The sequence below is a fragment of the Apus apus genome, chromosome 7, assembly GCF_020740795.1.
Source record: "Apus apus isolate bApuApu2 chromosome 7, bApuApu2.pri.cur, whole genome shotgun sequence".
In the NCBI taxonomy this organism is placed as follows: Eukaryota; Metazoa; Chordata; class Aves; order Apodiformes; family Apodidae; genus Apus; species Apus apus.
The window spans coordinates 12,270,838-12,298,032 of NC_067288.1; the positions used below are offsets into that span (position 1 = coordinate 12,270,838).

Below are 27,195 nucleotides of genomic sequence, written 5' to 3' on the forward strand. Positions count from 1 at the left end.
AAATACTAGAAAGGAGCTTGACTTAGGAGGACACTTTCGGGTCAGTGAAGTACAGATTATAAAAGCAGAGGTCATGCCCTGCAGGGCTTGTCTAAAAAATGCTTTGCATTTCATTCCCATGAAGACTGACTGCTCCTACTCCATTTGCTCTTCATTTCTCAAGTTTTATGAGCCAGACTGAAATGCAACCGGAGCCCATAGAGCTCTACAGCAGAAGCAAGTACGTCAGAAATTGTTTCATATTAAAGAAGGAAAAAAGTAAAAAGAGAAAAAACCCCACCAAACTCAAACCAAACAACAGCAAAGAAAGCCACTATCACTGACTGAGCTCCCTTTCCGTCGCTGCCCGAAGAAGGTGGGGAGCTCCCGGCCATTTCCCTCTCACCCGGCCCCAGGAGCTCCCCGCCGAGGAGGAGGGGAAGCTTGAGGAGGCCGCAGCCCCCGATTTACCTTGCTCTAGCCTGAAGAGGGTCTTGTCCAGCTTCTCCATCTCGCTGAGGTGCAGCAGCCGCGTCTCCTTAGCGCTCGGCATGGCTGCGGCCGCCTGTCCGGCGCTCCTCCCGCACCAGGAGACTCCCTTCAGGGAGGGAAAAGCGAGCCCTGCCGTAAGGGAACACAGACAAAAAAACCCACAGGTCAGGGGCAACCCCCGGGAGGACGGCGGCCGCTCGGGAATGCCTCACGCCGCCGGTACCGCTTACATGTTCCCCAGCCGCAGGGCAGTGAGGAGCCGAGGCGCGGCAGACGCGGAGCTGTCAGGAGGCACCCAGCCCTCCTCCGGCCGGGACCGCCAGCTCCCCAGCGCAGCTCCCGGTCCCACAGCGCGGCCCGGCCCGCAGCCAGAGCCGCAGAGGTGCCCCCGGCCCGAGCCGCCCCCCGGGGGAGGGGAGCCTGACACCTGTCACTCCCCCCGCTCGCCCAGCGCTGCCGGGAGCCACCGCCAGGCCCCTGATCACCGCCCTGCCGCGGCGGGACGCGGTGCCCGCCTCAGCCGTCCCGCCATACTCACGGGCGGGCCCGCAGAGCGGCGGAGGCGCAGCTCCCTACCGAGGGCGACGGCTGCCGAGGCCGAGCGCGGCCGTGGCGGGGGCTGGAGCAGCCCGTCCGCCCTCGCCTGCTGCGGCAGCGCCGGGCTGGCCGGGCGGCCGGTCGCTCACGCAACTCGCTAGCAACCGCGACAGACTCGTCGGAGCCGCTTTTTTTCCTTCCCTTTCGGTTTTTTTTGAAACAAACTTTATTGGTTCGGCCGCGCACGGAGACGGGCGGTGCCGGCGCAGCTCCCGCGAGAGCGCAGGGCCCGCCCCGGCGGCGGTGCGGGCAGCCAGGCCGGGCCGGGCTCGCGCTGTCCCGCCCCGCCCCGCGCCCCGCCCCCCGCCCCGCGCCCCGCCCCGCGCCCCGCGCCCCGCCCCGCGCCCCGCCCCGCTGGGCGCCCGAGGGGGGGGATTTCCTCAGGAGCTTCTGAGGGGCGCAGGGCGGTCCCTCATCTTCTGCCCCTGCCTTTCCACCCGCAGCCCCCACCAGCCTCTTGGCGCAGGGCTCGTGCGTAACGCGCAGGAGAGACTGCCCAGCAAGGGGGATCGGGCACCTGAAACTCAAGCTCTGTGTAGTTCAGCGGGCGCTGCGCTGAGGAAAATGTGACTTTACAGGCTGTCTGAAATAGCCCGCCTGACACCTCTGGGCCCGACCGCTCCTTGCCGAGATGAAAGTGCCGCTCGGCGGGGCTTCCTCAGCCCGAGGGGCCGCCCATTGGAAGCACTGTAGAAAAAACCACGGTGTCAGCTGGGGTTTAAGTGCTATATATAGCATGTGGACAAGACTACAGACTCCCTGCATCTGTCTTTGACCAAGAGGTAAGATGGTTAAAAAAAAAAAACCCAACCAAATCCAAACCCCATAAACCCACCACCTCTGTTTTGAAGCACGCTGTCATCCGAGTCACTGTCACCAGACAGTCCTTACGATTGCTTTATATTGCAGAATACCTGAGACAGTTGCTCCAGGCTGCTCGTCACCGAAATAGTTAACGGCACCCCACTCTAAAGGTCAGCCTTGTAGCTTTGGAAGGTCAGTCTATTTTTATTGCCTAGAGCTACACTTAAAAAACAAACACTGCTTCTCAATTTACAGTCACTATGTAATAATTTATTTTTTTTTTTCTTTTCAAAACTGGTATATTTTGTGGAGGTGGGAGGAGTCTGTGAAACAATTTAGACTTAACTGTTTTACTTCCAGTCATCCCATGCACACCCTTACAAGCACATCTTTCTGCAATGTGTTTATCCACTTACACTACATCAGTGCAAAGGCCTTTGATATTCATGGAAACTCTCACACCCTTTTCAAGCTGAGTTCATTATTTTTCAGTAGCTAATATTTTACTTTTCCTCTCCACCCACTCCTCCTTCTGAACATTTTAGGAAATCTGTTTGTTCCTCATTACAGTTCACATTTTTTGTATTGTTGAGAAAGGCTTTTGCTTTGTGATTGTTTGCAAGCGAATCTGTCAATTTCTATGCTCCCTGAAAATACTATGATCCTTAGACTGGTGAAAAATCCCTAGTAAAAGCCTCTCTGTGTTTGTGCATTTCCCCTGACATTCACCTCAGTGAGACTCATTCAGATATGATTCAAATAAGGTAATTCCAATCTAGATTGTTTTACATGGACACAGCCAATAGCAATCGTGCATGGCATTTGCTACACTGGCATCTAAATGGTGGATTTTAAAGTGCTATTTTATCTTCAGTTTGCAGTTTGTGTGTAATATGATATATCACAGAAGGAAAAGATCAATAGTTGTATTGAAATAACAGTGGAGACCATATCAATGCCACTATCTGGAAATTATTTTCCAGTTTTTTCAAACATATTCATACCAGAATTCTTCAGGCCGTTTAGATACACTTTCCTAGCACTCTCTCCCTTCCTGGCCTCTGTTTTGCAACACAGTATCACAGAACACTTAACCTAGCAGTGGCGTGAATACATTTTCGGGAGCTTGTTCACTGGGTGTCAGTTCACACTCACATCATATTGCTTATGCCTATTATAAAGTGTTTATACATTGTATAGTGTAGGAACTTACATGACAGTAATTTTTATTATTATTATTTTTAAGAACAGAACAATAGCTCCCAATAACAACAGCAAAAGGCAGCAAGCACAGAGAAATTTTAACCGAACTTCTAGCTAAAATTAAAAGCAGATTCATTTGGCCTGTATGCCAGAGATATGAGACTTCATAAAATTTACAGTGATAGCACAGTTTTTTCTCAATGCTCCACACTCATGACCTGTAAATTAATGAATTAACACTCCATTATTGCTCAAACAATAGGAAGATTCAAAGGTGTTGAATCTTCTGGCTAGCTTTTGTCTTCTAATGGGATATCTCATCCATAAAGGCAAACCTGATTTTGAAAGAAAGCTCAGTTACTTTAAAATTATATCTCTGTAATCTGATTAGACTCCAGTCTAGAGTGTGAGTTATATCTTTGCTATGCAGTGGCTGAAAACAAGTGCTGTTCTTAGACACATTATGTGCTCAGCTGAAATTTACACATTGTCTTGGACATTAGAACTTAGTATTGAGAGAAAATATTGGTTGGATCATTGAAGTAATCACCTGTAGCCTTTTAAAAATTCCTTCTAAGTAGCTAAATGGATTGTAATAGCATGAGAGGCAGGGAATAAATAGTAGGCTGGAATGAAAAAGTCTATATAGTTAATAATTCAAATGAGATGCAGAGGCCAGGGCACTAACCTTTGCAGTTTGCTCTTACTGAACATGTAAACAAATGCTCTTTCCTCTAGTCACTTGGCAGTGTTTAATCTCAGGTCAGCCATTCTTTTACTGTGTGGCCTCAAACAAGCAATGTTTTCTGCTTTAACTTCTGTATAAAGTTAATCTGCTTTATTTTTAGCAGAAAATTATAAAATTTGACTGTGCTTTATCTAAAAGCATCACACTGATTTGATATTAATCATCTGCAGATGCGGTGACTTGGCAAACAAAATTTCAAGCCAAGTGTCTGAATGGTATCCTTGTACCATTTAACTTAGTTAAGTGTAAAATTCACATGTACTGGGACAATTTTTGTGTTAGAAAGAGATCATATTACACCAATTTGCTGAATCACTACCAGCAGTTTTATCTTTGTGAAAATTGTTCCAGTAGACACTAGACAGGTATGCTGAGAATTAAGACTTCCAAGTATGTATCTAGTCTGTAGAAACTGTAGTAATGTTACATCAAGCAGATCTATGCTTTCAGTTCTATATTTCCTCCTCAAACCTAAATATTTAAAGTGTCTCTTGCATACTCCATTTGCTTTATGATGCTACTTCCTACTGTATCTAATGATAGTAAGAGTACAATGGATATTTTCCCAGTCCAAAATATAATCCTTAAATCTTATCTGGGCAGCTTTTTAAGTTCAAGTGATAAACAATTGATTGGACTTGTGTCCATTGTGTAAAATTGGCATCTGGTTTTTAAGCAGAAAAATAACTGCCTACTAGGTCCCCATAACCTGAGGTTATCTGAAAGTGCATGCTGAGGCCTTTGGGCCTGCTTTGTAATCTTGCAGCATAGACAGAATTCAAGCCCTAGTAATTTAAACAGTCTACCTCACTGTGATATGTTGTGGAAGGAGAATATTTCACCACATAGGTGACCACAGCAAGCATTTGTTTTGAAAGGTAGTTTCCATCCTTACCTCATCTTCATGCCTTGGAATCAATTCCTGATTTCTCATTGCCAAATCACTTTCAGTCCAAGGTCTCTTTTCAATCAATTTTTGCATTCTACCACCAAGTGAAACATGAGCAGGGAAAGCACTGATACAGACCTGGCTTAAATTTATACTAGTGAACCAAACTTAATTATTTCATTTCTGATGGGCAAGAAAGTTGTTTTGTTGTTGTTGTGGTTTTTTTCCCTTTTTAAAATCAACTCTGTAAGTTAGAGTCGATAAGCTTTTTGACAGAAAGCTGTTACGCGTGCACATCAGCTGTCGGTATGTCAGAATAGAGATACAAACAGTAGGTTTCGGTGTAGCCGAGTGTGAAAGACGATATTTTACTTAGTGACTAATGCCACCAGGTGGCTAGTTAGCGTAATTGACTGAAAGCTGTAAAACGCGTTTAGCGTTTACCTCTATGTAAAGAAGTATTTTCGTATAAATACGCTTCCAAGAGTGAATTTTTATGTGTGACATAAAAAATTTTAAAGGTAGTGAAAGTATCAAGGGCTGATCAGTAGAGAGGAATAAAGACCAAGAAGAAGCATAGATAAAAAGGAGGTCAGTGGTATACATTTTTCTAACATGTGAGGTAACAGTAATTCATTTGATAAAACAGGTAAGAATAAGTCAATGCGAAAGCTCAAAGGAAAAGGATTAATGTCATCATACACTGTGAATTTTATCATAATTTATTTCCTTTTAGGTGGTCAGGATAGTTTCAATGACCTAACATTTCCTTTTTTTTTTTTTTTTTTTTTTTTTTTTTTAATAATATGCAAATTGTTTTGGTAGGAAAAATTCTTCCTATCTAAGATAATATTATTGGTATTAATTCCCTAATACGTATTTAGCTAAAACTATAGTGCTGAAGAGCTTGAAAAACACTGAAGTCTAGTCTCTTAAGTGAAGTATACACAAGAGGGAGGTGAATAAATACAGGTGTCAGGGCTGCTGTCTTCATAGGAAGACCAGTGTAGTCTCCTGCATGTATTTGGCAAATCTAAATGCATTTTTACAAACACATGTAAACACATCAAAATAGAAAACAGTAATTATGAAACATCTTAGATCCAAGTTATCCATAATCAAAACCATCTGATAGGGATGCAGCTTTTTTGCACATTACTTGATCTGAACTCAAGAGATGTTTTACTGTGATAATCTTGGCAGTAAAAGAAACAAAGAAATTACTTGCCTAGCGCACACATATGTGAAACTTGAACAATGATTGACCTTATAAAATACCAGTTTTGCTGTATTGTTAGCTTAATACCTAAGAGGAAGATCAATTACAAGGAGCCACATAATCATAGAGGTTCTCTTCAGACATAGCTTCAATGGCTTATTGTTTTCCACGTTACTTTGGGCTTTAAAACCAGCATACCTATTGGTATATGCTTTGGACTGAACAATATTAAATTTCAAAAATTATATATATTTTACTTAATTGTTTCCTCAGTTCTTAAGAAACAGAAATTCCCCTTCATATAAACTTAGCATGCAGTCTCCTTTATGGAATTGCTGTTGCTTTCAAGGTTATAAGCTTTCATGTACTTCCTTGAGGTCCTGTAACAAGCTATGCCAAAAAACTCACCAGCTTCTTTTCATGTTAGTTGTTATGTTGTTCATTTGCCAGTTGACACTGTCATCCTCTGACATAGTTCAGTAGTAGATTACAAGACTTTATCTCTCTTCAGGCTTGCAATAAGATAAAAAACCAACCTCCAGTCCTCTGTCTCTCTAACTAATCATTTGGTTAAGCCAGAAACTTCTGCTTTGCAATACAGTACTAACACACTAACTGAACTACAAACACACACTAACAGAACTATAACTGGAGTACACTTCACAGAGAAGATGATCTATAGGCTTTTCATACTTCATATATCCTAAAGCATTTTATTTCCTTGATGTAACTGGGATATTGATGCTTAACGAATTATCATGCAGTATTCTGTCAATAATTCAAGCCCCTAAACTAAGATCTAAAAAAAATTTGGATATTAGCAAAACAGAACTTAAAGCCTGTGTAAGGAACTGCAGTTTCTGCCAGCAAAACACCAGTTGCAGCCAGTGCTTATTTGCTGTCTTGATAAGAAAATCCTGATTTTGCAAGCCTGTATATGCGAGCACCTTTAGGCACACGACTGGCCTCCCCAGGGGAGCTCTGCAAACCTTTATAAGGACAGCAAGGCCCCTGGGGCAAGACTCTGGCTGCAAATCGGGACTTTTATCAACACCTCCAGCGTCCGGACACTGCAAAACCATTAGATGCCCTTAACGCATGTCACAGGCCCCCAGCGTTGGGGGATCCTGTGATGCTGGGCATGGGCCGTTCCGACGTGCGGCTCCGCCTGCCCCCGGGAGCACCGGCAAGGCCCGGACCGGGCCCAGCCCCGCCCCAGCTCGGCGGGAGAGCGTGTGGGGCCGCCCCTGCCGCCAGGACAGCGGCGGCTGCTGCGGGGAGAGGCTCGGCCGGGGAGAGGCGGCGGGCCCGTCCGCCCGCTGCTTTTCGCTGCCTGTTTCTGCGGGCGCGGTGCCGGGAGGAGCCCGAGCGGCGGGCAGGGCTGTCTTTAGAGAAACTGCTGGGGCTCTGGAGTGCTGGGGTGAAACTGACGCCAGTGAGTGGTAAAAGTGTGGAGACGGGAAGCTTTTTGAAAGCTATATATGTTGAGTAGAACATCTACAGCTGCTATGAAGTTAATTAAAATCAGGTGAAGCTTTTAAAGCACCTTGTAGCTGCTGCCTTTTGTGTAAACGTGTCTGAAAGTTTTAAGCCTGCTTGCCTTTATGGCACAGGGCTTATTTCATCTGGAAACCAGACCAACCGTTCTCTTTTTTTGTGTATTATTTGTCAATGTTATGAGACCATTACTTTCTTACTTTATTTCTTCATCAATGTGCATAGGAGATTGGCTGTATGGCTGGATTTGCTTGTTGGTATAACAAAATATGTTATTTTTAGGCCAGCCTGCAATTTTGGGTTCTTCATGTAGATAAAATAAGTTTACAAGATTGGGGCCTTAAAGATAATTTGCAGAGCAGCAGCCCAACAGAAACTTAAATAATCAAAATTGACAATGAGGTAAAGTCCTTGCCTCCTGTTTGTTCTTGGTGGAATATATGGGGAAAAAAGACAACCATTATATATGCCTTTGCAAGATTGCTTCCCTCTCTTCTAAAGAAAGTGTCTCTTTGATAGAGAATAAATGCCTAATAAACTTTAAAATAATCCTGCAAATGCGTGTGTACCAGGTTGTGCTTTGAGGAGGAAGGTATCAAAAGCTGTGGTGCGTTTGTCTTCCCCCCTCCCCTTAACTGCACCAGAAGATAATTAACATAATTACTTGATACAGAACTCCTGTGGAAGTACAGATGTGATGAGGCAAAGGAGGTTGCAAGGTCAGTGGCTCATTTCAGCTTCATGCATTTCAGCTGAAGTGCAGGGTATTGTGGGCTGAGCTTGGGAAGCAGTATAAAAGGTGTGCCTGAAGTAAAGAAGGCTCTTATAAGTGTTTCTTTTTTCGAGTTTTTGTTGTTTTTTTTTTTTCTTTCAGACGAACTTCTTCTGATCCCTGCTGTTATAGTGGTTAATACTGTTAGCTGCGAGTGAAATAGAAGAGGTTACAATGTATCAGAAATTGTTTTACAAAAAGTAGAAAGCTAATGGCAATGTTACTCAGAGCTGGTTACTGTAACAGAAGAACTAGCTGTGAGGTAAGTACCTATGCTTAAACTGTTACAAACGTTCATTTGGAATACATAAGCCTTGAAGTTATCTTGAATGTTTCCTGAGTAGAAAGACTGCAAGACTGAGTTGTGTATGTTTTGTCATCTTGTGGGGGTGTGTGTGTGTTTGTATTTTAAAAGTAGTGGGTTATTGTGAATGTAAACATAGGGGTTTTTTTTGTTTGTTTGTGTTTTGTTTGTTTGTTTTTTCCTCCTGCCCTTGTGGATGACAGCTATTGAGATATGACCATATTTAAATGAGCAAGAGAAGTTAATACAAGCTCTTTTTCTGATTTTGGAAGGAAGGTGACTCATGGACAGCAAAGCTGTTTGCTTTTGTTTTGTAAGAGCATATTTCTAAAGAGACATGGCCCAAACAGCTTCTCTTAATATAGCTTATTATTCTTTAGAGGATTTTTTCCTTTTCTGTTTTTCCTCTTCTGATGTTGCTCAGGACAGAATGGTTAAATAGTTTTTGTACCTTTGAACTGGCAATATGTTGGCCTTGCTTCTCCTCTCATCTCTTCCTTTCCAAAACTAGTTTAAATTTTTTTTACTCTGCCACTAATGAAGTTCTGTTAAACAGCAGAAAGAAGATAATTTCTGTGAAGAGATTCTGAGTTTGTGTGTGGACGTTGTGCTTGTGAGGAATTAGGTTACCATGGCTTTCTTACCTGTTAATACCTGCAGGGACTGTTGGAGCTTTTTTCAGCACAGGAGAGTAATTGCTGCTCTCAGTTTACTCAAATCCAGTTATTGTAAGACTATGAGATGTAGTCAGGACAATAAATTCCCATATACTAAGTATTATTAAATGATTTCTACTGAATTTTTATATGGATGGTTCACATTTTAAAAACTCTGTTCCTAAAGTTACAGCACTTGTCTTTTCCCAGCAGTTTTTTATTTTTCTTCCTCCCTCCTTTGGAGGAGGGGAGAACTCCTGAATGAATGGGACAATAAATTCTAAATGTTGAAACAAATGTAGTAGTATTGCATTGAAACTTTACAAAAGCTGGTAGCTATTATTGTGAGCAAAACTGTTTCTTTTCCGCAATTTGCCTTGCCAGGCAGAGTATCTTGAGGTTCAGTCAGAGATAATTGCTTTGGCCTTCAACTGTTAGTGTTTGAATTATTACAAAGGTTTTTTTTTTTTTCTTGTTACTGTCCATCATCAGTGTGAAGAATGCTAGCTACTTCTTCTCCATTTGTGCTAACTGAAATGGCTGCTTCTAGTTGTTGGTATATTTATTTCACTTCATTTTTTTTTCAGGAGCATCTGTTGTAGGTTCTCAGTGAGCTTTTTTGGCTGACTCTTAATTTAAATAACTGTTCTGCATCTCACTACTAATGGAATAACTACTCATGCATGGAGTAACTTTGGGACCACTGTTCTGATTTTTTCTATATGGCTTTTCTCCAATTTTCTGATGGCTTGTTTGCAATGTAAGTTTCCAAAAAAAAAAAGATGCTCTAACATAAAAGCTCTGTTTCTGTCCTGAGTTCTGACCTGCCTGTCAAGCATATAAAATATCTTAATAGTGTGTCTCAAAAAATACTTGACTGAAACTTAGAAGTCTGCTGCTAGGCTGTTAGTATTGAGTAATCCTGTATGAAATTGAATTTTACAGTTATAATCTAGTTCCATATGAAATAAATAGTAACTGATGTTCCAATTACTCAGCTTCCTTGGAAAAGCTTAACTTCTTTTTGAAGCATTTTGCCTAAGTATGGAAAAGGTGACAAGAAGATGGCTGTTAATGCTGTATTTTTCTGTCCTCTATTAGAGGGCTGTATCATAAATAGCTTCAGGAACACAATTTTCTCTTTTCCTCTACCCAAAGCATGATGTGATATTTGAAAAACCATTAGAATTGCAGGTAATGGTGAAGGTTATTTGAACAAACTTGTTCTACAGCTTTATTTCCTGCTGAGGGCTGTGAGTTATATATTATACTGAAGACTTAAGGGAGAAAATAATAAATGCACAGTCATGCTTCAAACTGATGAGTATCCAAGTATTTTTTTCCATTCTAAATAAAGGTATGAAATGTAGGGCTTTGAATAACTGTCTTGTGCTGTAATGGTGTAGTACGTGCTATATTTGTAGAGAAAAGATTCCTGGATCTTATGCTTTTGTCGTATATAATATATTGAATAGTCTTTGTACAGTAAAAGACTAAATAAAATCAACCATCAATGCTATGTGATTGTGTTCTGACTATGAAGCTAAGATGCTCTGTAGCACATCCTTGTAACTTTGGGGCTATTACTGATGTGTGCTGCCACATGGTGTGCAGATGGCAGGCAGAATGGAGGAAGGAGCTGATATGTACTCTCAGGCCCTTGGTTAACACAAGCATTTCAGTGAAATGCATTTATCTTGCAAAACAAGTCAATGGATAGTGAAGAAATCCTTAAACTCTCTGTTGTTCTTCCAGGCTCTCCAAGTAATAGTAAGTTAACAAAAATACAGAGATTTGCTGGTTGAAAAAATGCTGTCGGAATTATCTTAAGTTTTTTAATATCGTTATGCTTCAGTTCTCAAGTAAATTACTCTCTTTTCTTAGTACAGGGAACTTAACTGTCTGCTAGTTTGTAAGCTGTCACTAACGAGTAGTTATATTTCAAAGGGTTATAAATCACTTAGGCCAAAGCTTCTTAATACAACTTGCAATTACAGAGTCTTAGGGGTTGGAAGGAACCTTGAAAGATCATCTAGTCCAACCCCCCTGCCAGAGCAGGATCACCCAGAGCACATCACACAGGAACACATCCAGGCAGGTTTTGAATGTCTCTAGTGAAGGAGACTCCACAACCTCTCTGGGCAGCCTGTTCCAGTGCTCTGTCACTCTCACAGTAAAGAAGTTTTTTCTGATATTTACATGGAACCTCCTAGGCCCCAGTGGACATATCTACCATGAAGGAAAGATCTATAATTTATAACAAGTTATACTGGAAACAGAATATTTTCAAATGTTATAGGTAATAGCAGGCTCTTACACACCTCAAAACTTGAGTTAACATAGATTCTCAGTTTGAGTTTAGCTTTAGTGACAATACTTGCCACTGGTATTTTAACATCATAACTTGCAGGGAAATAAAGCTATTTCTGGGGCTGTAGGACTCTACATGGTTTCCTCTTTTCTCCTATTAATTCTACAGAAGAAGAGGTGACTTTTATATAGGAATAACTTCTTGCTTGCCAGTGGATGACTTTTTTGTTTGATTTGGTGTCTTGTTTTGTTTGTTTAGCAAAGCAGGTGATTTATTGTGCAAATACTTGGCTGAGGATGGATATAATTGCTTATTGTTCTTCAGTCTGAGTATAAAGATACTTTTTGTTGTCCTTTTGCAGAATTACTTATTGTTTGTTCATTAGTTTAACTGGGTATCTTCCTTAGATGTGTTGTTAATATTTTTTATTTTGAACTATTAATGATATGTACTCAGCTTTCCAGACTCATTTTTTCCTTCTCCTGGTCAGATTGTCATATTAATGACAGTTTTTAAAAATGTGTTTTTTCAGTACAATACTTACAGATTTTTGGCCTCTTAATTTCTGCTTCTTTGTCTTCCCTTCTGCCAGCTTTTCAGTCAGTTGAGTCTGCTTAAGAATATTTCTTGTTTTAAATCCCTACCACATCCTCTGCTACATAAACTAGAATACTAACTTACTCTTTGGCTTGTCTTTGTGGTATGCAGCCTTATCTGTTCTGGCAGCAACTTGTTTTGAAGACTTCAGTGCTACATGTAAAAGCTGCTTTAATGCCACCATTGTACTGGTTTGCAGTTTCCTGTAGGCTTCCTTATGAATAAAATAACATTGTTCTATCTTTGTGACAATTTAAAGATGTATTTGAACTAGAAAGAAAGGCTTACTTTAACTAGAAGTTAGAGACATTATAATGTTATCTTAAATATCTAGGAGTTGTGTTTTTTTTTTTGCTAGTTCCTGAGATACAACTGTTTAACCCCCTCTCCCTTCTGTTTTCTTCTATTTACTCATGTAAAGTTGTCAGCGAGCTCTCATGTTGAAGTAAAATGTATCACTGCACTGGATATTGTGGATTTTTAGCACTGAATGTATGAGAACTTTGAGAAAGTTAATTTTGATGACTCTTAGAGAATGTGTACAACTAATGATCTGACCAGTTTTTAGATGCTAGAGTTCAGTCTGAAACAGCGCTGTGCCTTTCTTATCTTCATGTCCATGCATGCTGTCAGGGAACTTCATAACCTGATACTTCTTATCACTTGGTGCAACATGGGCATGACTCTTCTAGAAGGCAGACCTATTTGCCTGGTGTATGTTCCACTTGAGCTGATAACCCACTTTTTGTGCCTAAGGATTGAAATGAAGTGTATCTCTGTTCTTCTGGCCTTATGGACATGCAGATTCTTTTTCTATTTGGCTAAGGTGTTCTGTAAATGATACAACTATAAACCCTGCACGCTGTGGAGTAAAAATAAGTACTACAGCTTTTTTTTTCTTTTTCCAAAACAGTGTTGTGGCAAAGCGAAACACTCAAATGCACGTTGGGTTTTAGGAGTTCACAGAACTGTTTTAGGCTCTTTAGTCCTACTACACCATGTATTTTTCATGCATACTGTTCCCTTGATAAGAGCGTGACAAGTAATTATATTGTTTGACTAACTGTCAGGAGATCCAATATCCAAAAGGAGGACTTCAAAGGAGAAGTGTTGTGTTTTTCTGCAATAAATTTATTTCTCCAAATCTTTATTCCAAATTCACACTCTTTTGCATGTGTAAAATCTATTTCTGACATTTGACAACTTCAGTTTCCCTACAGAAAGAAGAACTTGTTATCTGGGAATTATTTCTCATATGTGAAGAAATAGACATGAGTTATGGAAACTAAGGACAGTCTGTAATGATGAACAATGTGGAGTTATGATTAATAAAAGGGTTGGCTTGACACTAACTGTCTAGTTAATCAGTACTGTGGATTTATATGCATCAATCTTTGAAGAGTCATCTGTGTTTAAGTAGTAATTTTTTTTTTTTTTGAGAGAACAGGAGAGGTGTAGGCAAGATGTGTCAAAATGTATTGAGAGAAACAATCCACCTAGCGGATGGAGGGATCAGTCTACTACTTGTACTCTTGATGTCCTGAAACCCTGGTATCTGTGAATGTTCTTGCAAAGTCTGGTGGCTATGAGAAGTACACGTCTTTTGGCTGCTGCAGCTGGAGATAGTGTCTTCTCATTTTTTTCTTTTAAACATGTTTTTAAAATTTAATATTCAACTGGCTCCTCTAAAGATGAGTGGTAAGCTGTAATGTAAATGTTTATTGTACTTAATTACCTGTAATTCTTTATATAGATGGAGCTGCGTGGCCTTGCTTTTGCTGCTTGGGTGTTCATTTGCTTCTACGCACCTGTGGATGGCTATCCCAATGGAAAAGTAAGAGGAGCCTGCACTAGCATGATACCTTGTCATGGCAGCTCTCCACAGCTGACACCTGAGCACACCATTACATTGAATGGGACTGAATTTAAACCAGGGGACATTATAGAAGGTATTGTGTCAACTATAGTTGAACATTTTAATTTACAGCTTCCTTGTGTTACAGCATGTCTTTACTCAGCTATTCTCTATCTAAGCAGCTGAATCTTGTTCAGGTGATTAATTTAGCAGTCATTCACTACTTGTAAAATGAGCTTCAGTTGATCATTGAAGTATTTCATTCTTCAAAGAATATTTCAACTTATTTTATTTTTACTCTTCTATAGTTTCTTTGTCTGGACCAGATTTTGAAGGATTTTTCATCCAAGCCCGGGATGCAGAAGACCTGGATAGCCCTGCAATCGGTTCTTTCATGTTAGTTGACAGGAGAGTTTCTCAGCTTCTGACATGTGGCCGTACCAAGGTACAGTCTAGTGTCTTAAAACTGGGATGTCAGGCAGTGAGGTGTTTGTTGTAGATCTTGTCTGTAAGCTGCATCATGTTCTTTGAGCTAAGTCTCAGGAAATTGGTCCAACTTGCTGTGTAGAGGCAAGTCTCACTGCAACTCTGTCAGACTGATCTCGTGAGCCATCTAAGCCCTCCCAGAGATGGGCTGTTGTCTGCTGCAGGACCATGTAGTGTTTGTAATGTGGTTTTCACTTGGGCACAATGAATGCAGTCTATTTGTGATTATTGTACTTCAAAAGAGGAGAACAAGCTCTATTTGCTTTGAAGACGACAGTTAACAATAATTTTCCATGCTTGTTAAGGATAGAAAAAAAAAAAAACGTTTTGCCACAAGGAAAGTTTAGGGCAGTTACTGTGATAAACAGCCACTAGAATAGACTATTATCTTTAGTGTTGCTCTGTCAGCTGCTGTTAATAGGGCCTTCTTAGTAACAGGTTATATCAGTCTTCAATATGCATTTTAGAGGTGACATGTGCAAAAGGTTTGAAGTCTGACTAGTGTTTCAGCAACTTGCTTGAACTTCATGAACATGCACAGTGTCATCTGAGCTTGTGTGGACAAAGTTCTCCATCTGCCTACATCTGTATTTTTCTCTGCACTTCTACTGCCCCCCACTGGCATCCAATTAATACATTAATCAGTGCTGTAAAGCCATAGGGGTGTCTGTATTGTGCCCTCTGTGCTCTGAGGACCTAGTTCAATGCTGTTTGATCTGTATCTTGTGAAATTAACTGTCAGAACCCAAGACTACTTTTAGTTTTCATCTTCTTACACACCTGTTCTATTTTCCCTGTACAGTCATTGCACTGTCTCTTCATGCTCTTGTTATCAAAAAATGGAGCATTATTACACCATAAATACTGCAGAGACCTCTGTAATCACTGTAGTCTTCTGGATTGAAGAACCTCTAGTTGTTCCCTTTTAGCCTTAAATTTTGTTAGTATGTCTAAGATTCAGTGGTAAGCTTCATCCAAGTTGAGCATGACTGACTGGGGAAAAGTCAGTTGCACTGGGTCTGTGCAGTGTAACAGTGTGGTGTCAGTTTTGGATTTAGCTGTAACCTCTGATGACTATCAGCTAAAAATCTCCTTAAGTGTATATCAACTGTGTAACACTTTATGTGTGTGTTTTCAGAATTCAGCTGTCAGTCACACAAGTAAAGCAAAAAAGAAATATGTAAAAGTTTATTGGATTGCTCCTGGAGATGCACCAAAGCATGTACAGTTTCTGTAAGTAAATCTAGGATCACTTTCAGTTTATTAAAATGCAAATAAGGTAAGTTTGTACCATTGTCTTTGTCAAATATTGGCCAGCAACTGAAGAGTATCCTTGGCTTACTGGCTTGGAAAGTTGACAGCTCTTGCTCTCTGCAGAGTCTACATTAGTGCAGACACTTGCTCTTTAGGGAAAGTTTGGAGATTATTATTTTGATTTTTGTAGGGAGAGTAGAAACAGATTCACAGAGGAGTTTTAGTATTTTTAGCTAACTGCTCACTTCTCATGCCTGTAACGTACAATGTTAAGAACCTTCTTCTGTGCTTGTACCTAGCAAAATAGTATGTGTACCCTGCTGTTACACTTCTAGTTTTTGGGAACTAATGGGTAAAAACTCTGCAGCTCTTCTCTGAGGTTGTAATCTGTGCCACAGTCATGGATGTTTCTTCTATCCAGTACAGCACGCAGTAGTATGTTCTAGAATTATTTTTCCATTACACAATAATAATTTTATTCTTTTTTCAAGTCCTAATTGGCTCTTGATGTATAGTGATGTGTGTGTGTGTTGTGTTTTTTAAGAGCCACAGTTGTAAAGAAATACAGAATTTTCTGGGTGAAGGTTCCTGGTCCCATTGTTTCTCAGCCTAATGCACCATCCCCAACAGCACCCCTGCATGCAACATCAGAGGCCATATCAACTGTACATCCATTTTCCTACTTATCAAAGCCAGTAAGTGATTATAAACCTAAATAATGCTGTCTGTAATGCTTGTGATCAACGAAATTTAATGTGATCACATTGATACGGCCTGTTGATAGAAATGGAGAGATGGTGGATGAGTAACCTAGATATCAGAGATTAAAATTACAGGCAGCTACTTTTTTGTGTGGGTTGCATTGCCTGAACTTGTGTGGGTTAAATGTTGTCATACCACACACAAGTCAGAAGGTTGATAGAATATTTAGAACTTAATGGTCAGAAACTATTGTGCATACCTGGAAGGAGAGATGGGAAAAGGCTTGCTTTGGTCTTGGCTAATAGCTTCCTATTTAGAAACTGTAGGCTCAGAAACTTCATTCTGTGATATCATACTGACTTCCATTACTGATTTTTACATGGATTGAGCAAGGATCACTGATCCAGAATAAGCATGACTTTTAATCCATGTGTGTTCTCATTGTGTGTGAGTGGAGTTCCTATTTAAAAAAAGGAAATGAAAAGCTGTTCTTCCCTTCTTTTCCCCCTCATCCTAAAGATATTACCTAAAGGAAGTTTTTACTTTATTTTAAAATTTATTATATTGTAAAATATTATGTTTCTTTAAAGTGAAAGTTCCACTTCAATAAATGTACAGCTTGGAAATCACCATCATTAGTCTTGCGGTAATCACGGGGACATGTTAAGAGATTAATATGTAGACATAGATGGCATTTATTGGCTGTTCCTTGTGTGTTTTCTCTTAGAATGGGATAGAAAGGGAGGAAAAAGGGGAAACTCACTGCTTATGACTTGTTTGCTTAATTGTCTAGTTTAATGCATCAGGTTGTGGAAGTACAAAGTTCTGCATTAGAAACCCTTCAAACTGTGATCCTGGAAGTACTTCTTGTTTTTACCTATCCTTCAAACGAGAGAAGAGTTCCGTATTAATTGAAATGAGTGGTCCAAGTGAAGGGTATTTAGCATTTGCATTGTCCCATGACCAGTGGATGGTGAGTGTCATATTCTACTACTTCAGTTGCTTTTGTGATCTTAGTACAAAGTTTGCTTGGTACTTTAGCAAAACATGCATATGGAAAACTGAAATGCTGCTAAATGTCACACAAAGTAACTTGTCTCCCATAGTGCTGAAGCACAGGTTGCCTTTTATAGGCAGATACTCAGTTTTAGCAAAGGACCAACTTTTTTGCAGTAGAATTTTCCTGTGCATGTCTGTCTTAGTAGAATACAATCTGTCTGATTGCATGGTAGCTGACTGGAATGAATGGTTAGACCAATCTTTCTTTGTACCTAGCCAAAAACCCTCACCTGTCAGGACATGAGTTGCTATGCTTTCTGAAAACCACTTGCTTTTTATCTTTGTATAGGAGTGCACTACATTCAATCATAGAAAAGGCTTAGAGGTCCTTTTTTCAAATAGATGTTAGAGAGGAGGGATGATGCTGTTGACAAATGTGTAACACAGAAACTAACTGTTGCACAAAAGAGAACATTTATGTTCATGTCCCTGGAGCAAGAACACTTAGTTCTTAACAGGACTTTCTTTATAGCTATGACTAAAAACCAACTTTTAACTAAAGAGGTTTTTTAAATAACATCAGCATCCATCTCCATCTTGTCTGGTTAATTTATTAAATTTTAAATTATTAAAGGAACTTCTGATAGTATGCTTGTTACCCTGGGAGGAAGGAAAATGTAAATCAATGTGCTTTACTCTGTGTCATCTGTTTGACTTAACGTGATTCCTCTGTAATACTGAAGTGTTTGAAAGCTGGGAAATTATAGCTTGACAGCTAGGGAAATCTGTCTCGGGTCTTGTTGCACATGTTAAATCAAGCAGGTTTTGGAGACTGCCCTTAGTGGGTTTTATTGGGCTATAAATACCTTTTCTTTTAAACTCTCCAAGGGTGGTGATGATGCATATCTGTGCATTAATGAGGACCACCGTGTTCATGCAAGCACTGCCTATCTGAAGGGGCGAAGTCCTCCTCTTTTGGATTCAGAGGTACATTCAAAAACAGATAAGATGCTTCCACAAATATAGGTTTGAAGTAATAAATTATATGCTGCTGCTTTGTGCTTCTATTTTACACAGCAGCTGTAAACAATGTGGTGGATCCATAATTCTTTAAGGCAAGATTGCTTGGGTTCTTACTTCCTGTTAAATGTTACCTTTGGAAGTCTAAAACTTAAAACTAAGCTGTGGGAGCTTACTTTATTGAGGAACTTTGTGCCCATTATTACTGTCTGTATGCCTGCTAGGGCTGCAGTGGCAATTGATGAATCTTGGGTTAAAGGTTGGAAGGGAAGGGGAGATTGTTATGAGCTGGAAAAACTGGTGCTGGGAAGTCCAATCCTCATGCTGCTGTGTTGATTTACTGACATATCTTCTAAGATGGTACGCAAGAGAGTATCCCTGTACTCCTCTGTTCCCCATCCCAGTCATTGCTGTTCACTTTAATGCACCAGTGACACTTGTTTTTTGCAGGTTCTCTTAAGCCAATTGCTCTGCCAGTCTGAAAAACCCTGGTTATTAAATGTCTCCTGTTTCACAGAATGCCCTTGAAGATGTGTCATGGAGGCTCGTGGATGGTGTTCTTCAATGTTCTTTCAGAAGGAGTATGTCTCTTCCTGCTTACAAAGGGAGATTTAATCTGGATTCCAGTTACTACATCTTCATGGCAGATGGGGAAGTTAATGAAGGTAAACTTGCATATAGTTGCTTATCTTTGAACAGCTCTAAGTGAGTTAGTAACCCTTATGAAAGGTATGGTTTAGCTGAGAATTAGTATTTGAACTAAGGTATCCAAATTTGAGGCACTTAGTCCAGTCATCTTTACTGCCTTTCTGGATTATGGGATGACTTGGAAGTTGCAGTAAACTCATTCATGTATGTGTGGTGTATGCCCTCTTGATGCCAGGTACTGTTAGTTTCTTACAAGCTAGCTACAACTCTTTAAAATGGAGATTGGCATAATTATTACTCTTCATGTCTTCTGTGTGTAGTGGAGAAAGCTATTGTCTGTAGACAGGTGAGTTGGTTCTTGTACATGAAGTATACAAGACAGCTTAGATAACATCTTGAGTTCTTACCTTTTTGTGTGTCAGAAATTTAGTTTGAGTATGTTCAGTGATCACCACAGGGCTTGCATTCAGAAATAAGGACTTAGAAGTGCAGTGCTTTCATTGGCCATAAATAAACCACCTTATGTTGCTGAATAGGTGGATTAATATACAAACATCATCGTCAGCCTCTGATCACCAGTGGAATGTACAATGTCATGGGCCTTCCTCAGGATATCGGAGGTTCCCGGTCCCCATGGCTTATCAAGGCTCATGGTAAGGGTGACACTTGTAGTTTTGTTTTTCAGTTCTAGACTTGCTGAGACTGTGGAGTTAAGATTTTCTCATTATTACAGAGCAGGTATTTCCTCTCTTCTGTCTGGCACTGATGTTTTATATACAGTTGGCTAGCAAGATCTGAGACTGTGAAGACACAGTCAAGTTATTAATATTTTTTTACCAAGAACAGTGTTGTAAGATTTGTTTTGCCCAGGAAAGCAAACCTGTCCTAACTTTCTCCTAAATTTATGATTAGGACTTGTTTCTATTTACTTTATTCTCTATGGTTTGTTATAGTTGCATTACTGGCACAATTCTCTTTGAAGTGAGAAATGTCTCAACTGACAGTCCAGAACTACTGAAGTTAATAAATTTTTTCTTACACAGTGCTGGACTTTAAAGCAGGCCCATGAGAGAACTACTGCTCTTTCTTTGTCAAAGCAATTGTCACTTTCTGATGTCTAAGTTGGTGACAGAACAGCATGCACTAATATGTGCTGACTGTACTGGCACATGTGAAAGGCACAGTAGCCAGAGCTGCTCTGTCATGCCATGTGGACACAGTATGATCTTTTATATGGATGCTCTTTAGTAAGATAAATGTTATAAAGTTGTAGTCTGACCCAGGTACTTACTTATCACTGGTAAATTCTTACCATGTATATGTACACAAACTAAGCTATAGCCCAGTCCTTGAAGCTGTATTCATGTGGAGCTGAATTACTCACATTTACCATGCATTTTTCTCTCTTTTCAGGAGCGCTAATGTTTGTTGCTTGGATTACCACAGTTAGTGTTGGTGTTATTGTTGCACGATTTTTCAAGCCTGTCTGGTCTCATTCACTGCTGTTTGGAAAGGAGATGTGGTTTCAGGTGGGTAAAATCTACCCATACCTCCAGCTGTATTTGCTAGCTTTACTGTAAGCAGAATTATAAACCTAATAGATGCAAGAAACAGGAGATGGAACTTCGTGTGATTTTTGTTTCTTTACTCTTAAAAAATGGAACAATTACAAATCAGAAGTTAACCTACTTTACTAGTAAAAGTGAAGTTTAAAGAGGATACTAAGAACATGTTTAACTATAGAACTGTTACATGTATTTTAAAGAAATCTGAGGAGTTTCTAAAAACTTAAATTTTCTAGGTGCATCGCTTGCTTATGTTGACCACAGTCATGCTTACAAGCATTTCTTTTGTGTTGCCTTTTATATACCGAGGAGGTTGGAGTCGAGTAAGTGTGTTTTCTTGTTTTTGTTGACTCAAATGTAAAGGTTGTAAAGGAATGAGAAGGAAGTCAACTGATGACTAGCACGTTAGAGATTGCTATGGAACTTGCTGTGAAAGCTGTCCTTAAGTAGGCTAATTTCAAATCCTAGCAACAGAGAAATGTTGCCTGCTTTAATTACAATTGAAAAAGTTCAGTACTTCCTTTTTCTCCCAAAGGAAGTCCTTGCTCGTGGTTTCTTTATGTACTAAAATTAGTCTTACTCCCATTTCCTCAGAGAACTTGAATTTGGGAGGGGAGCGAGGATGGGAAATCTGACTTATTCCCAGCAAGTTAGCAGCATTAATAAGCGTTATATGCTTGGGTTAGAGTAACTGTATCCAGTGATTAAGCTCAGCCTGGAACTTTTAGGCAGAGATTGTATATCTGTTATTGTCACCTGTACAATAATTAGAGTGTGGTGATGGGAAGTGGGAAAGGTCTAGAGAGTATCTGAGTTAAAGGTGGGAGAGCATGGTCACAGATACAAGCTAGGAGCTAGGGAAATGGAAAGAAATATTTTAGGGTTAAGATTAGAACAGATGAGGTGAGAGGAGAGACCAGTGCTGGGCTGAGTTACAAAAGAGGCAGGAAGTTCCTGAAGATGCAGGATTGAGGAGGAAGAGCTTGGAGCATAGCTTCTACAGCCATATTGGTCTCTGCTCTTCAATTGGTAGACTCTCTCAATACAACAAGAAGGTCGAATAAACCCTGGGCAGACTTACCAGTGTGTCATGCTGCCAAGGAGAAAAATCTCCATCCAGCTGCAGGGCGGCTTACTGTGTCTTATCACTTCTGACAGTCTCAAAAGAGTGCTGTTCTGTCATTGCAAGTTAGCAAAGGGACTTAAGAATAAAATAAATAAAATGAACTTTCTAAATTATTTTTTCTATATAGATACAATATTAAAGAAAAATTATCTGTGTTTAGCAAGCAGGTTTTCATCCCTATCTCGGGTGTACTGTGGTTGCTCTGACAATCCTTCAACCACTTATGGCAGGTTTCAGACCATCTCGTCATGCGCCAAGGTACTTGTAAATAACCCATTAAGTTACAGCTGCATGAATTAAATATGCCTGTTTCTTTAAAAACTCCTTTTACATAAGAAAAGCATCCTTAAAATAATTAACCATGTCTTTATTTTTCCCTCCCTGAACTGTGTAATCAAAAAAATTGCTTCTCATTGTTTTGTAGGAGGCAATTGTTTAACTGGTTTCACTGGGGTACTGGGACAACAGCTAGAATACTAGCTGGTGAGTAGGAGTAATAGTTGTAAATCCCTTTTAAGTGATTTAAAGAAACTTTGTTCATTGTTTGGGCTATTGTTCATCCAAAACATCTGTGGACATCCAGTCCTGGCATCTCTGAAGATTCTTTTAAAAAATATTTTTCTGTGTGAGTTTTAAGTAGCTCTTTGGTATAGCTTTAGGAAGAAAGTGACTATGTAAACAAGAGATTACTGAAAAATCTCTAATGAGTACCTTCTGGAGTAACTTATTTTTATCTTGGAAGATATAAATATAGTGTTCTTACAGTAACATAATTCAACATAATTCAATTTTGTTTAATGGGAAAGGGGAAACTTTCAGAACTAGAAGCTGGGCTTAATTCTATTAATAACAGGTTTCCGCAGGCAGCTGAAAATGCGTGTTGTGGCTGTTCTTGTTGGTAGTCACAAATGTTAGTGTTTGTGACTGGGATGTGATACATCACTGAGAAGGCTGAAAGCTATCTTGGCTTTCTTTTCTCCCTTTCTTCCCCTCCTCACAATACCAAAAAAAAAAGGAAAATACTTTTAGCTGCAGGGACTCCTTTAACCTGATTCCCCAAGCAGTTGTAGGCAGTTCATGGGAAACGTATTGCCAGAGGTGTTGAAGGCATTCTTAAAATTACCCTGACACAGCTATCTTAGTGTGGGTGTGTTCTTTTTTTTTTTCTTACTAGTAGTGACTATGTTCTTGGGAATGGATCTTCCAGCACTTGACCTACCAGACCCATGGGACACCTATACAATGATTGGTTTTGTAACTTGGCATGTCAGCATCGATGTTCTTCTGGAAATACACAGCTACTGTCTCGTACGTAAAGGTACAAACCCAACAAAACTTCTGTTACCTTCCTTGCTGAGGGTTGTGCAAGAAATGTAACCAGGGGGACTGAATTTCAGGAGGTGTTTCTTGGCCTCTAACTTGGAAGCTGAAAGGGAATAACTCTTGAGTAATGTGTCATATCTTCTGTACAAACTAATATAAGAGTGAACCAGTTTTCAAGACCAAAGATATCTAGAAAAAATGTTTTTGTGCTATTTAAAATAGTAGCCTCTTATTTCTTAGGGGCAGACTGAAATGTACAAGTATTTTCTAAGAATCTGTCACCATTTGCCATGATTTTGATACCAGGTAGGTAGGCAAAGATCTGGTTAATACAGATTTAATCTGAGTTTCATTGTGATAAATTGCTGGTATGAATGGCTGTTATTGTGTGTGGAAAATAATCAAACTTGAGCACAGATGCTTGCAATTTTGAGGAAGCAGGGGAACGAAGGTTAAATTCTGACTCCAATATGTGTAGCAAAGAGACTGGTAGTAACTTCATTGGCAATTCTTAGGTTTGCTGGAAGGTCTCACTGAGAGGAGATAACTGCACATATAAACTATGGAGTAGAGAGCAAGCATCTGCAGAACTGAAGAAGTATGATTAATTAAGAAGCTGTACAAGGTGGCACATGGAGGAGTAATTATAAAAGATGTGAATTTAAAGTTAACTGCAGTAATTACTTCCTAGAAAAAATGAACCTGAAATGTTTGAACAATTAATATTCTTATGTTGGCTAATGAAAAATACTTCTTAATGATATCTAGTTATCTTAAAATGAAAAGATTTTGGATCAAACTAATGTTTTGTTCAGATCAAAATGCAGTATTTTGATGATTCATGCTGACAGAAAAGGCAATGTTTTGCCATTTCAATATCCAGAAGTTACTTTTTTTAGGCCAGCTCCACTTCACTTGTACTGTGGGCATGATAGTACAGGTCATGAGCTGTCAAATGAGACTTTCAAGTGCTTTTCAAATTTGATGTTGTATAAGACGTAGTTACTTAGGATCAAGACTTTTGCAGTATAAAAGTGAAGAACCCCCTTCCTCTTAAGAGCAGGCTTAACTTTTTTTCTTCCCACTAACAGCTGAAGTGATAGAGGATGACAGAATACAGATACTGCAGTCACTCACCTCTGCAGAAGCAGAGGTAAGTCACAATTTAAAAAAATAATTACTCAGATGGGATGATTCTTTGCTTAAACCAATAAAAATACTGATAATTCTGTGGCTTTCTTTCCCTTCTCTTGTAGGGTCGTCTGTTTAAACAGGTTGTGTTAATCATCTATGTCTGTGGAAATATAATATTCCTTATTGCCTTCTTGGCAGCAATCAGCCAAATATGAAACAAGTAATTGAGAATTTTGTGATGAAATATTGTACAGCTGAAAAAACCTGCAAGGAATGAATTCTTTCATGACTTCTCTCAACACCTCACTGAAGATGTAACTGAAGATTGATAGCATATGTGTGTCATGCTCAGTGTTAGGGAGAACTTGAATTCAAAACCACAGAAGGATGCTGCAGTCCTGCAAAAGCTGGCTTCTGATGGGACTTTTAATGGGAGTCTTTGCATGAGTAAGGAATGAAGTCTCTATTTTCTAATTGTAATAATTACTTGATTGATGCTTATAGGTTAAGATGACTGAGAAGATGGGCTGAAAATGCTGTTTTGATAGTTACCCAAACCTCTTGTGAACATTATTGGGAAAACTGGAAAAGATGGATCTAGAATCTAGAATATCTGTTCACTTTACTGTGAAAACTTCTTGCTTGTGGCTGTTCTGTGTGTTAAAAAAACCCAAAACTTAGTGAAAAACTGTCACAAATGCAGATTTATGTATGAGCCAAACGCTGTTGTCTGTCTTTGCAGTTAAATGCAAAAAAATTTCTCTGCTCTAAGAGCAGTACACATACACAAGCATATGAGTTTGGGAAATTCAGTCCTTTAATGAAAAACACCACTTGCGTCTCAAAATACTGTTCTGTCCCAGCCCACTGAGTGCTTCTAAACTATAAAGAGAAAATGTGTTTGCAATATGAGTGCATGAAAAACAGTTGTACTTACCTTAAAACTTAAACAGGAAGAACCTATCTGTTTTTGTGGATTTCTGTTTTGCTGTCTTTGTTTGCTAGTGGCTTCTGAATTATTTATCTGTGTGAATAAGAAGGGTTTTCTGCTTGATGCCTAGATCAAATGAAAATACTTGCTCAGGAATGTTGTAGTCGTTTTTGCACTATGGAGCAAAATATAGATTTAGAAGTTGGTTTGACTTCAGGAAAAGCAGCTTCAATTTATGTTGAGTGAGTCCTTTGAGTTGGTGTATCTAGGAGACAGAACTGTCTACAAGAATATGGGAAGGCATTACGTTAGTAAAAAAAGGTTTATAGAAATATATGAACTAGATACAGGAAATGGAAAGAGTTTAACTTTTTTTGATTCATGATTTGCTTAAGTATGGAATGACACTCTGGAAAGGGCATTTCAGAAATCAACCCTTAGTATTCCATGCAGTACAGTACTTGGCATCTGTTTTTTGCAGCTCTGAAGGGTTTGCTTCCATGCTGGTTTTTTTTTTTTTTAACAGGAAGGTATTGATTTTTAGTTGTAAAGCTTCAAAATGTCTTCAGCTTAGGGCTGCCAAGCTAGCTGGGAGTGAAGGCGTTGGAGTATTGGATAGAATAGTAAACAGCAAAATCAAACTTGGTATATACTTTCACAACATTGTCTCTTTGCTAACTGATGGCCAGCTCTAAAACGCTGGTATATGTGGGCTGAGTAGTGGTTCTCTCTGTTTACTAAAGCTGTCTGGTTCTGTCTCTTCTTCCATCTCCCCAAACCCTCAGCACAGCCTGGTGCTGGGATAAGTCATATTCAGAAAGCTTCAGTTTGTTTATAGTCAGTGATCTTTTCGGCTGTTCAAGTAACTGATTTAGCCATAGAGACTTAATAAAGCTGGGATTCATCCCTTTGTCAGCAGCAGACTGCAAGCTGACTGTGGGCTGAATTGTTCCCTTTCCTCTTGGAAACAGGTAAAATCATGTGCAGGCTGGGGAAGGGAGGCTGAAAACATATGACAAAACCCAGGCTGAAGGGCAAGAATTATGTCTGATTGTGTGGATTTGTGGGTTTTAAAGGTAACTCTGATCTCAAAAGCCTGGGAGTTGCAGGTCCATCTACTGCTAAGGTTTTTGGGAGCTTTTTCATATTCCATGAGTTTATAGAAGAAAATCTCTCAGCCTAGGCATGGTTGATGGCTTTTTAAATTAAAGTCAATGCTGGATTATTTCTGTAATAAAATAGCTGTACTGTGTGTTGTTTCATTTGCATGTGACAATGGACGCAGGGTTTTTAAAACATTAATGTAAGTATCTTAATAAAAGTTTGGCTCTTTTAGTAAGGCATATATTATAAAATAGAAACTAGAAAAGACTAGACTTGCCTGCAGCAAAATGGTTTGTCTCTTTCCTTTGTAGATATTTTTTTATAAATTAAAGCTATATAAATGCTTCCTGGAGAAACTCTTACTAAAATTGAATGTTAAAATATTTTTTCTGTAATGCAGAGTTTCTTTTCTTCAAGAAGAAGGAAAAAAAAATAAATCCTTGTTCCATGTCTAATACACCTTTGAAGTTGGTAAAAATGTCAGTTCTTCTTTGGATAACTTGCTCCTTCCCATTGCGGGCAATATTGCATAGTTCCTTATGTGAGGCCTTATGAGCAGTATTAGAACTTATTTAATGGAAAGACTTGTTAATTTTGTGTGACATTTGTTCACATCACCCCTGTGCCCCTCTCCTGTGTGACTAGTAAGAGGAAGCAATATCTCACTATTCTGGTGACTTCCAAACTTTCTTATAAACTCCTTTGAAAAAATACAAGAAAAAAAGTCTATGGAAATGTTTGATACCAGCAGGAAAAAAGTGTCAGGCAGCTTGGTTCTAGAGGCAGTGGTGGCTGCTGTATATATTTTCTTGAATGTTAAAATGTTGTATAAAAGAATATTCCTATTGACTTTCTTCATAAATGAAGCCCACTGAAGTAAAAAAAAAAACAAAAAAAAACAACAACCTTCTCCACAAGAAGTGATCAAGAAGGTTTCAGTGTTCTCTTACTCTCAGATTAAACTTGTGATGACAAATCAA

General features: G+C 39.5%; 2 protein-coding genes across 11 annotated transcripts in view; one reads left to right on the plus strand and one right to left on the minus strand.

Annotated features, from left to right (window-relative positions):
* Positions 1-1,259, minus strand: part of AGL (amylo-alpha-1, 6-glucosidase, 4-alpha-glucanotransferase) — a 36,983-nt gene extending 35,724 nt beyond the window's left edge. Inside the window, exons 1-2 of one of the 4 annotated variants that reach the window (XM_051624530.1) lie at positions 1,010-1,259; positions 451-600 (exon numbers count right to left, since the gene is read on the minus strand). In XM_051624530.1, the coding sequence (XP_051480490.1) occupies positions 451-532 (82 nt within the window). In that variant the 5' untranslated portion in view covers positions 533-600; positions 1,010-1,259. Of the gene's footprint in view, positions 1-450; positions 601-701; positions 865-1,009 lie in introns of those variants that run through there. The other 3 variants (XM_051624532.1, XM_051624529.1, XM_051624531.1) reach the window with 3 other exon arrangements.
* Positions 1,260-1,450: 191 nt separating this feature from the next.
* Positions 1,451-27,195, plus strand: FRRS1 (ferric chelate reductase 1). 7 transcript variants are annotated; one of them, XM_051624535.1, is made up of 18 exons: positions 1,451-1,850; positions 1,978-2,064; positions 8,303-8,462; positions 13,822-14,017; positions 14,232-14,368; positions 15,548-15,642; positions 16,208-16,358; positions 17,159-17,338; positions 18,253-18,351; positions 18,902-19,049; positions 19,569-19,685; positions 20,446-20,561; positions 20,834-20,920; positions 21,884-21,981; positions 22,148-22,206; positions 22,898-23,041; positions 24,138-24,199; positions 24,303-27,195. In XM_051624535.1, exons 3-18 carry the CDS (start codon positions 8,412-8,414, stop codon positions 24,393-24,395), a joined length of 1,833 nt encoding a protein of 610 aa, XP_051480495.1. In that variant the 5' UTR covers positions 1,451-1,850; positions 1,978-2,064; positions 8,303-8,411; the 3' UTR covers positions 24,396-27,195. The 7 variants fall into 7 exon arrangements, 6 of the variants coding, with proteins under 6 accessions (XP_051480495.1, XP_051480497.1, XP_051480500.1 ...); XM_051624537.1 differs by lacking the exon at positions 1,978-2,064; XR_007889997.1 differs by lacking the exons at positions 1,451-1,850; positions 1,978-2,064; positions 24,303-27,195 and adding exons at positions 7,154-7,366; positions 23,287-23,352.

Excerpts from the sequence above, each read along its gene's own strand:
- FRRS1 (XM_051624535.1), top strand. The coding sequence starts at position 8,412 with ATGGCAATGTTACTCAGAGCTGGTTACTGTAACAGAAGAACTAGCTGT. Across the intron at positions 14,018-14,231 it reads ACCAGGGGACATTATAGAAG|TTTCTTTGTCTGGACCAGAT; the intron begins GTATTGTGTCAA and ends ACTCTTCTATAG. Across the intron at positions 20,921-21,883 it reads ACCGAGGAGGTTGGAGTCGA|CAAGCAGGTTTTCATCCCTA; the intron begins GTAAGTGTGTTT and ends ATCTGTGTTTAG.